The following is an 11,641-nucleotide window of genomic DNA, read 5'->3' as shown; positions in this document are numbered from 1 at the left end:
GGAAGAATGACAGCATGAGGAAAATAAAGAAAAAGAGCAGCACTAGAGAAACAACTGATGAGAACAGATATGCCTGTCCAGCTCCCGCTGATACATTCTTGCTTCCTTTGCTGCACAGGCCACCCAGGCTATCCTAACAAAGGTCTTACAGGCATTAAAAGGGGAGGGGTATATAGATCCTCTTGCTCTCCCCACAGTGGGCTTAGTTTCTCTTTCTTAGAATGTTTGAAGACTATTATTTCTTGGCTCCTCCATCGTCAGAATGGCAGCTTGGGTAGTAATGGTCTGTGAGCTAGTTTGAAGTGAGCTGGGTTTTCTCCAGGAGGAGAGTTTGCCTTTGCCCCGTTCCTGTTTTGCATTCTCTTCATCTGGAGGTTGGAGGACTGGACCTTTTAAAATAAGACTCATTCTCCATGCTCAGTTATGATGGGTCCTAATGGATATGGATACAGATACCAAGACAGGATTTTCATTCTAATGTCTCTTTTACTGCATTCTAATCTGTTTCTGAGCCTAGAATATAAAGATTCAGACAGGGTTATGTCTAGTAACCCCACACAGGGAGCCCAAAAAAAAGCAGGTAAAGATTTATCTTTCCTACCAGCAACAAGTTAATTATAATTTCACATGCATATTAAAAAACAAACAAAAACACCTGAAGAAACACTGAGTACTTTACAGACATAATTTTTATTAACATGGTATCCCTGAGAGGCAGATGAAGGTGTAAACATTATTCTGCTTTATAGAAAGGGAATCGGAGGCAGGTTGACTTACACACAAGACATTTGCACCAGAATTCTTATCTGTTGATATCTCACCCAGTGCTTTTCCACAAGACTATACATAGATATAGTAAAAACAGTAATCTCTCATTTTTAAAACACATTATAGCACACTTCCTAAAGCATCTCAGATCCTGAAGCATAGCTTTATACTGGTGTTTCTTATATCTTCCTGCCTGCTTAGGCAAAGTAATTGAAATATCTCCCTTTAATTCCTAATGTTAGATTCTTCGTACTAGGATCCCTCAACACCAGAACCCTAATTAACCTCTCATCAAACACAGTAAGCTATGAATTATAGAATATTCCATCTCCCCACTCTGCTCCTAGATCTCATTCTAGCTACAGGACGCTAATTAAATGTGAATGTGAAATAGCTACTTATCCCAGGCCCTGGCCATCTGCTCGTATTCCTCTTTCCAGACCCGCCTATCAAAGTATCTTCTCAAGATACTGGTTTCTGACCTTTGTCTCCCATAGGAGCCAGTCCCCTAAAACTACTCATTCTTCTTCTCCAGTACCAGCCAGCTGTTTCCTTATCAATAAATACAACACAGCACCACCTCTTGATCTGCTTCTGGCACTCTGTGTTTTGAAAAGCTAAGGTGATTCTTTCTCTGCCTCCAGCACAGCCCATATCATACTGTTCCTCAAATTTTGTGCTGCTCCAAGCTTTGTCTAACCTACCTTAAAGTCTCTCCTTTGCCCTCTGCTCCATCGGCACTAAACAACTTGTTCCCCAATATTCCAGTTTTTCACCCACTCCGCACTTTTTGTGATTAATTCTGGAAAGTTTACCTACTAACCTTCCCTCCTTTCAAGACTTCTTGCTTCATGAAGCCTTGCTGAATAAAGAGAATACCTCCCAGATTTTTCTGACAATTTTAATGCATTAGACCTTAACATTTATGCAGTGTTACTGCCTAGCTTTCTAGATTTCTCTAAAACTGTTGCAACCATACACATGTACTTATTATTTGTCCACGTCAGTGTTTAGATTGTAAGGACAGGACTGTTGAACTTGTGCTGTACAGGGCTCATCATAGTACTGTGAACATATGGGCAATTAATTCAATACTATTTGATTATAAAGATCAGAATTACACTGTTTAAAGAGCTGCTTTATAAACTAGATGTATACTCGTACTTGAATATATGCACGTGCAAGTGTGTGAGTATTGGCAACTCCACTGACCAAAGATAATCTGCGTGCTCCTTGCTATTAAACACATGTTGGCACAAAATGGTCTCTTGTCCCAATCCTTGGGAATGTGGCAGTGGCTTCTGCTCATTGTAGGTTAGCATTGAGCACCCAAGGAGTGTCTAACACTAGAGAGGTGTTTGAAGTGTGTGGAATAGGGACAGTTCCCTACTGGCAGCTTTAACTGCTTTCCCTATCACCACATCCAGCTAGCTTGCTCTTTGGGCTTCTGGACCACAAGGGACAGATAAAATTCAGAGATGGAACATAAAACAATCAAATTAGATGCAGAAAAGATAGTATTCTATTCCAAATCTTCTAGGGCTTGGAAGATACTAAGAAATCTAGGGTTCATACCTCAGTATTTATACAAGGTTTACATTGTTTCCCCATATAGAACACCTAGGTTCTTGACAAGATTCATAGGTCAGAACTAGGATGGACTTAAACTCTCCATTAAGGTAAATGAAGAGTGTGCCTGACATGTACAGATTCTCCTTGACTTACGATGGGGTTATGTCCAGATAAGCCCATCATAAGTTAAATGTATTATAAGTCGTTTGCATTATAGCTTAGCCTAACCAGTTTTTACTGAATGCGTATCGCATTTGCACCATAACAAAGTTGAACCATCTTAAATTGGGGACCATCTGTATGTCATTCTGGGCGCAGGAAGAGTCATTCTTTTTTTGCATTTCCATTACTATATAAAGAGCTAGGCCCACTCAATGAGAAATGTCACAACTTCTCCCTAAAATGCTGTGATGGGTTTTTCCAGTCAAAATGCAGCTGAATAACAGGATGAGTTCGGTAGGATACATATCAGATTCATAGGATCTACTACTATGTCCTCTCTATGTTAAGGTAACAACATGGGCACTGAAAGGGAACGATGTTATCTGTCAGTTCAGATGCAGGCATGGAGAGGGACTGAAATATTCCTTTCATTCGTAAGACAACTGCCTTGGGAATTTGACTTTAGATCCAAGAGAAACAGGAATAAACAGTGGGGTATATCCTAGGATATTTCCTAAACTAGTTGGGCACAGGAGATGGATCTCACTATATTGGAAGACTTTTTCAAACAATTTCAATACATTTATTGAGACTCTTCTTTATAGATTCCCAGAGGCTTACTTAGGCGCTGACTGTGTCAGAAGCTTTTCTCGTGTATGGATTTCTCTGTGCTTATTCAGAGCAGAGCTTTTGCTGAAGCACTTGCCACAGTCATGACACCCATAAGGTTTCTCTCCTGTGTGTGTTCTGTGATGTGCACGTAAGTCAGAACTCTTACTGAAACTCTTTCCACAGTCAGGACACACATGGGGTCTTTCTCCTGTGTGTATCCTTCGATGTGCACTAAAATGAGAACTGTTATTAAAACTTTTCCCACACTCTTCACATTGATAGGGCTTTTCTCCTGTGTGGGTTCTCTGGTGAATTATAAGGCTTGAGCTCTGATTGAAACGTTTTCCACACTCAGTGCATTGATACGGTTTCTCTCCTGTGTGGATTCTCCTATGGGTGATGAAATTTGAACTGTCACGGAAACTTTTCCCACAGTCAAGACATTTATAAGGTTTCTCTCCAGTGTGGATTCTCCGGTGTCTAATGAGGCGTGCACTCCGACTGAAACTTTTCCCACAATCAGCACATTTATATGGGTTTTCCACTTGGTGGGATATCTGATGCATAACGTGGGAGTTTGGACCAAAGCTTTTGCCATATCTGAGATATTTATAGGGCCTCTCTCCCAAGTAAGGTCTCTGATGACTTAGAACTTTACCTAAACTCCTTTCTGGGAGTGTCGGTTTTCCTCTTCTCTCCCCTGGGGTCCTTTCCCACTGTCTTCCTGATCTATATTCACTCTCACTGTCTTTATCCTGATTAAGATACCGGGGAATTTTCCTTTCAGACCTTGCAAGTAATGTCCTATGTAGTTGTACTTCCTCAGAAATATCCCGTTTTAGATTCTCTTCATTCTCAAATCCAGCCTCAAAACCTGATGTGAGAATAGAATTTTAAAAGTTATCCATTTCCACAATTATTATTTGCCAGGGTAAAGCAAGTATTACATTAGATGATTAAAGATAAAAATTAGGGCACTTTAGATCCCAAATAACTACCATCTATTAAAATTCCAGTTTTACTTTACTACTTGGTAACCTATCATATGCCTCTCATCTACATAGGGCTGATTAGTATATTCTTTTAACTCTTCCTGGATGCCCGGGATCTTCAGAAAATCTTGTCAGTATAATAAGAAAAACCTACCAGATTTAAAACTATCACCATGTTTATACAGGAAAGACACTTTCTAATACTGTATTTTGCCTCACGTGGGCCTAGCATGCTATTCTGGTTTATGTTCTTTGCCAGTTATTAAAGGGATTTGAAGGGACTGCCAGGAAAGCTTTGGGAAGCTAGCTACATGAATGAGTCCCCTTCTGCTCAAATTCCAATATATGTTGAGAATAAAAACAGGGTAGAAAAATACTTCTTGTCTTTCAAAAAATGAAAGGCCTTCTGAGAGAAGAACTTTGCTAGGAAATGTCTCACTAAAACATTCTCTGTGCCTATGGAAAAATAATCACTGAATGTTCCAAAAGCACTTATTCTAATGCCCAAGCTAAGTTTTTAATATTCTTCTAAGAACCATATGCCGGGCTTCCTGGGCCTAGGCTGTGTGAATTTGCAGGTACTTGCAAATTTTCAGTTTGCATTTGCAGAATTTTCAGATATTTCAGATAAACTCTGCATCTCAAATTTCCTGGACTAAATCTGAGAGCAAAAGAATGCTAAGTGTCATCCTGTATATATACCCCTAAAGCAGTATTTCTGCCTAGAAGTGCAGTCCTAAGAGATGCCCCATGAAATAGAGGTTCATCAGGTTAAATGAAATCTTAGCACCTCAAATATGTGAGTGTGTTTTGTGAGCTTCCATGAGTATTTAGCATTTCCTAAACCTAGAAGCCATTATTTAGTGGAACATACTAATACCCCCATGGAACTGATGCTCCGTGGAACACCCTTAAAGAATGTTGACCTAAAGAACTTTTGGAAAAGAAAACTATTTATTGAGTACTTTCTGTGTGCCCAAACATTGTACGAGGTGCTTCACCATGGTACCTCATTTACATCAACTTTTTGAGGTAGGTCTTCATAGATAAGTAAACTTACAGGGTTAAATAACTTGCTGTAAGTCACTCAGCTAATAAACAAGAGTCCAGATTCACATATGTGTACATATACATGTATGACTCCAAAGTCAGAATTCTTCCCACAAGGAGGGAAGACATATTGAAAAAAATTTCGCCTTATACAGCAGCTAAAAATCAAAGGGTCAATTTCCTCAGAAATCTCAGACTTTTGCATAAGTGTGTCTGAAGAAAAGAGGTTACCACCTTTTCATATATATTAATAAAGCAGACACACAGCTCGTATACAAGCTGAAACTAGAAGAACAAACATAAATGAGAATGAACTTTTAAAATCAGGTTCATCCTCTTAAGGGTACATGACATGCTACTTGGGAAATGTTAGCTTTCAGATTCCTTGCTAGGCAAACGGCCAAGAAACCTGGCAGCTCACATGTAGATGATAGCAAATTTACAAAGTTTGCAACCATCTAGGATTGATACTGTAGTGTGAGGAGACCGGTGAATAATTTATATCCCTTCACTGAGCTGCTTTAGTAGACGGAGCATGGAGAAGAGATAGGTGGTCACAAGAAGAATCCATGAGAGCTGGGTGTGGACGCCAGTTCTCCTGGTCTTCAATCTGATTTTTCTCCTAAATCCCACTGCCTCTCCTTTGCTATTTAAACCTTAAGAAGTAAAAGGATCTTACCACTGGGGCTCTGGAATAAGACTGGAGCACGGGTCATGACAGCCCCCGGGGGTAGCTCAGTATCCTCTTCATCATCCTCAGAATCTTCTTCTGTGGCCTCTTCTGCCTCCTCCGCTTGCTTCTCAGCTTCAGCCTCACTGGCCTCCTGCATGGGGCAAGAGGCTGTGTCCTCTTCCTGGCCATCACTAGGTAGGGCAACAACCCGGGCACTCACCAAAGCATCCATTTCTTCGAAGAAGGGACAGGTCTCTGGGGCTTGGCCATTCTTGACTTTCCGATAGCTGGTTTGTAGGCTTTTAAACTTGGTCCGACACTGCTCTGGTGTCCGCAGGAAGCCATATTCCCATAACCGCTCAGCCACGGCTCCATATAATTGGCTGTTGCGGTGACAGTTCCGGAGGGCTTCGTAAAACTGAGTCTCACTAAGAATTGCAAGATACGTCTTTGTCTCTTCATAGCCCCAGTGTACACCTGCCACCAGAAAAGAAATTTCAGCACCACTTAATCCAGGGTTTTGTAAGAGTCTCAATACCTCAGTCCTGTCATCTGCATCATGGAAGTTTCCCAAAGAATGACTCAAAACCCAAAGGAACAGTCTCTTTTAAAATCACACTGCTGCCTAATTCCTATTATGACCCTTCTTCACTTGCCACAATCTCAAAAAAACGAGCCCAACAGCAGCAAAGACCTGAAAGGGTACAAGATAAGGACCTGTTAGTCATGCACTTTATCGTTAGGAGAGAAGGACTGGCAGAAGCCAGAAAGAGGAAGGAATAGCATCTCCCGGCCTGACCACATGCCCGTGCTGCAGGCCCCATGTGGGCATTACTTCATCAGGATGATGATACACTCTGCTCCCTGAAGGTACCCAAGGCAGAGGGAAGGGAGATTCAGAGTCTTTCTCTCACTTGAGAGCCAGCTGAAGATAACACTGCTTCCATTATCCTCCACTCACTGCAAGTAAAGGAGAAGGGGGAAGAATCGGAGGACAGAGAAAAAGCCGTGGAAAAGGATGAAAAGAAAACAAAAGATCATGAAAATCATAGCAGGTAGCACAGGTGCCATATTTGTAATTTACCTACATTTATCTCCGTTACAAAAAAGGAAAAAGAATAAAGAAAGGGAAAAGAAGATAGGAGAAGACTAGAACAGAACTAAAGTAACATCACATAATAAAAAATGAAAGGAAAAGATCACTGTTTACAGTGGAAGTGCAACTTTAGAGATGTGGTACTGCTGCCATGCCCCATTTTACAGTTCAGGAAACAAACTGAAATGGTCAGATAACTGGCCAAGGGCGCGCTCACCTGTTTAGTGGTCAGAATTCAAAACAAAGCCACCTGACTCATACTTTCGTGCCCTTTCCATAACAACATGGTTGTAGAAAGTACAACAGTAATAAATGATACTTAACAAAACTCTTCCACAGGCAAATAGTATTTCAGTATAGAGTGTTAAACAAGATTTCTTGCTGCAGGATTTCTCAGTCCTCTTAAAATTCCAGTGTGTGTTGCGAATCTCATAAAGGAGACTCAGAAAATGTTTTCCCAACTTTGGGCAGTCTCACTATGCTATTCTAAGTAAAAAGGAACACATAAACTAACTTGAGATTTGGGGCAGTAAAAGATAAGCACCAGTGCATATAAGCTGTTCAATGAATGTTAGTTCTCCTTAAAGATAAAATAGTGCCAAGTTTTTCTCATCCTTCAGTGATTTTTATAATCAGGAAAAAATAGTAAAGAAACGGAAGGAATAATATTCCTTTTCAGGACTGTCTTAAATTTTCTGACTATTTCTTTAAAATACCTAAAATGATTCCCTATTTACTATTATCTCAGTGACTTTCCCACAGGAGAATGAAATACACACAGATCTGAGAAGTGCCTCTTTGTTCTCTATTTAAGTGATAAAGTTGGCAGGTGACATTCAGCTTCCTGACTCCACATCCAGTCTCATAACTCGTAGAGTCTAATCCCCAAACCCCAAGCACAAAAGCTGCTTACCACTTGGGCTTCGGAAAAGGACAGGTGCAGTGGAGTTGTTGGGGTCCTGGGCCGTGGCCTCCTGGCCCGTTTCATCGCTGTCAGACTCGTCAGCCACGGCCTCTTCTGCTCCCTCCTCATGCTGCCAGCTCCCTTGCCCTGGCTCCTCCGTCTCAGCATCACTGCCCGCCAGGCCGGAGTGACAGGCTGCCTCTTCCGGGCCACTGCGGGGCAGGGCAATGACCTGAGCACTCATCAGGGCTTCCATCTCTTCAAAGAAAGGGCAGGTCTCCGGTGGTTGGCCACTCTTGACTTTCCGATAGCTCTTCTGGAGACCTTTGAACTTAGTCCGACACTGTTCCAGAGTCCGGAGGAAGCCATACTCCCGGAGCCGCTCAGCTACAGCCCCATATACTTGGCTGTTTCGATGACAGTTTCGGAGAGCCTCATAAAATTCATTCTGACTGAGAATTGCAAGGAGAGTTCTGGTCTCTTCATAGCCCCAGTGCACACCGGCCACCTTCTCATCCTCAAAGCCCCAGGGATCCTGTTCCACCCAGCTTCTCTCTCTCCTGGATGGTAACAGATCAGCATGCATTCGTCTGTCTCCTGTGTGACTGCCTCTTGGCAGTTCCTTTTCCTTGGAGCCTACATCTGGGATCCAAGGCTCTCCTCGCTCCAACCTGGAGACCACACCGGATTTAGGAAATGGAAATCCTGCTTGCAGGGAAGCAAACAAAGGATATCATAGTTTGGACTGATCATAAAAAACATCCCTTGAGTTCAGACCTGCCTTTTTTTACCCAAGAGACTTATAAAGAAAGTGTCTAAGGAAATATTTTCAGAAAGTTCAATGGGTTGAAGAATGGGAAAAATACATGAAACCGAAAAATGAGAACTATTTTATTTTCCAAAGCAGGGTGGCAAGAGAGGAAAAGGTTCTGTTGGTATGTTCAGAGCAGGTAATTCTGTTCCAAGTTGCTCCCTAGCCCTCCTGACCACCTGTAGGCAGGTCCTAGCCCTGCTGGGAACAGTCACCTCCTGTCTCCTGTAGTTCTCCACTTGGGGCTAGAGAACTAAACTCAGAGCGATTTCAAGGGGGAGGGGAACAGAGGGAAGATGGTCTTCAGCCCATCTGTTTCCTTCACACTCAGTCACTAAGTTCTAAAGGTTTCTCCGTATTCCTACTGCCACCATTCAAGTCTTACCTTCTCACAGCCAGATAACGGCAGCAGTCACTGTGACACCTAACTCCAGGCTCTTGCTTCCTCAGCTCACATACGTACTATATTGCTGAACCTTAACCTGAGTGCCCACTATGCACTGTCCATATCAGAATCTTCCCCTATCCCAATTTAACCCACTTCAAGAAGCTGTATTGGCCAAAGCCCCCTTGAAGCCTTCCCTACAGCCCTCCCTCATCTCCCACTCTGCCAAACCTCTATTACGCAGTTGAGTGACAAACCATTGTTTGACATTGTTTCAGTACAGTTCAGTGCATATTTATATTTGTTGTTTAGTTCTCAATCATATTGTAAGCTCTTTGAGGATAGGCATCTTTTCTTATTGCAGAATACCCTGCAAGGTGTTGAGAACATGATAGGTGTTCAAAAACTGATTAATTCTGCAAGTCTGTGTGTGTGTGGTTGAGGGAATGCATCTGAGTGACTAAACAGACCATTACCAAACTGGCTGAGAAGGCTAGTGTTCTGGCCGATAAGATCAGAATTCAGAACAACCTCAATAAGTTAAAGAAATGATCAAAGTAAAAAACATACAATTTGAAGTTCAACAGAGTACAAAGAAGAAGAACGAGCTCTACGCAATCATGTACAAGAAGAGGCACTAGGCACAAAGACAGTGGGGACGGCTACGCGAGTCCTGGGAGTTACCAGGTGAACAATAATCATCTAATTCGTCGAGCTACTCGGAAAGAAAATATAGTGAAATTTTGAAGTAAAATGCTTACTCTGCCTCAACCTACCAGACCCTCACTGGGATAATATATCTAATTTAGTTCTCTACAATTAACATATTTGGAGAACTTAAAAGTTTCCAAGGGAGAGTAACAAAAACAGTATGTCTGAATAATGGAGCTTCTGGCGAAAAGTTTAAAGAAACAAATAGTTTATTTTGGAGAAGGAAAATGACTAAAAGATATACCTTCAAGTATAGAAAATAATTTTTACCTAGAAAATACTGACCTAGCATCATTACCAAGAGGAAATAAAATAGTTCCAAGTTCTGATAAAAACTAGGGAACCATCCTCTGGCAGACTTATCAAAAGAGGAAATATGAGACTACATGCCTTCAGGAGGTCCCCAAAAACTGCATACTCTACAATTTTCACTCATTCTTGAAATCCCTTTCCCACTCACTATTCCCAACCCTACTTCCCAATTTAGAATGGCACCCTATCTTCCCATATGAATCTACTCCTCACCGCTCCTTTGAAAAGGTCTGAGCTTCTCCTTTGGGTTCATCTGCTCCTGTGGTCCCAGGTCTGGGCTTCTTGCCCTCTCTTTCTTGGGTACACCCCTGGGCTGAGGTTCCACTGACTCCTGCCGAACACTTAATAACTCTCGTGATGATTTCAGGGGTGTCATCTTCTCCAAGCGCACTTCCTGCCCCTTCACAGAGACTGTGACCTAGAAACAACCCCCATTAATTGTCACTGCAAGGTCATAATAAGGGGCATTCCCAGAGGAGATTATTTAATACCCCAAAAGAGACCTTCCTTTTGGGACATGGCTAGGATTGGGTGGGGGATGTTAATAGTGAACAAGGGTCATTCTTATTCTATTACTGTTAGCTTAGAGCAGCCGGAACTCCGGAAGGAAAAGATCAAAATAGTAAACCCAACTATAAGCTAAAAAAATAAATCCACTTTCTTCCATATTAAGTAAAAAAACTATGAAACTATGAACAATTCATTATAACAGGGTAGCAAGGTACACCCAAGTAGCCTCTCTAGATAATCTGTGTCTGAAAGTTACCTGTTCCAGGATCAGAAGTATAAGCATCACCACAGGAGATTATGCCCCTCTGTAAATCTGTCTATACCTTAGTTTGGCCCTGTATCCTTGCCCCAGCCCAGTTCACACACTTCTGAATTCCCCCTCCCTTCTCACCGAACGTCCAGGTCTTCCAGGCTCTCTTTCTAAATCTTCCACCAGAGCCACAGCCTCTTCTCCACTTTCTGGACATTGCTCCTGTACCCACTTCTGGATCTCCCCAGGTAAGATGGTCAGGAACTGCTCTAGCACCAACAATTCTATAATCTGCTCCTTGGTGCGCACCTCCGGCCTTAGCCACCGACAGCAAAGTTCCCAGAGTTGGCTGAAAGCCTCACGGGGCCCAGCTACCTCCTGGTAATGAAATTTCCTGAAGCGCTGTCGGAAGGTCTCCGAGTTAGTGCCATTTCCTCTCAGAGTGGGTTTGGCCATCATTCACAGCAGAAAGCAGCTTCCCTCCACTTAAGGGTCTGGGTTCCAGGGCTTACACCTATCTTCCCATGTCTTTGGAGAATCACCTGCAGATGAGTCTCTCTCTCTGTAAGAAGAGTGGCCTCCTAGGGTAGAGAGAGATGGCACTATCAGAAGGAATATACTCATATGTCTAAAGTCTTGCCAGAGCTGGCCCGACTTTCCATATATATGCTCCATGTGGCCATCTGAGGTATCATCAACTCCAGGACAGCAAGCCAAAACTGAGCATGGAGAGAAACCTTTCAAAAGCTGCATTTCTGGGCCACTTCCCAGGGGAGCCCGGGGAAGCAGCAAAGAGTTGTCTGCTCCTCTTCCACCTCCCCCAAATCTGATCC

The 11,641-nt window shown here is 42.4% G+C and overlaps 1 protein-coding gene across 2 annotated transcripts; it reads right to left on the bottom strand.

The window, feature by feature from the left end:
* Positions 1-671: 671 nt before the first annotated feature.
* On the bottom strand, positions 672-11,267 carry ZSCAN29 (zinc finger and SCAN domain containing 29). 2 transcript variants are annotated; one of them, XM_019725368.2, is made up of 5 exons: positions 10,950-11,267; positions 10,262-10,466; positions 7,839-8,534; positions 5,836-6,306; positions 672-3,988 (listed from the first exon to the last, which is right to left on the bottom strand). In XM_019725368.2, exons 1-5 carry the CDS (start codon positions 11,265-11,267, stop codon positions 3,120-3,122), a joined length of 2,559 nt encoding a protein of 852 aa, XP_019580927.2. In that variant the 3' UTR covers positions 672-3,119. The 2 variants fall into 2 exon arrangements, with proteins under 2 accessions (XP_019580927.2, XP_019580928.2); XM_019725369.2 differs by lacking the exon at positions 10,262-10,466 and having other exon boundaries at positions 10,950-11,264.
* Positions 11,268-11,641: the final 374 nt, after the last annotated feature.

This window comes from Rhinolophus sinicus, linkage group LG03 (assembly GCF_036562045.2).
Source record: "Rhinolophus sinicus isolate RSC01 linkage group LG03, ASM3656204v1, whole genome shotgun sequence".
Classification (NCBI taxonomy): Eukaryota; Metazoa; Chordata; class Mammalia; order Chiroptera; family Rhinolophidae; genus Rhinolophus; species Rhinolophus sinicus.
Note: the sequence above shows the minus strand (reverse complement) of the source record. Positions and strands in the feature narration are given on the sequence as shown.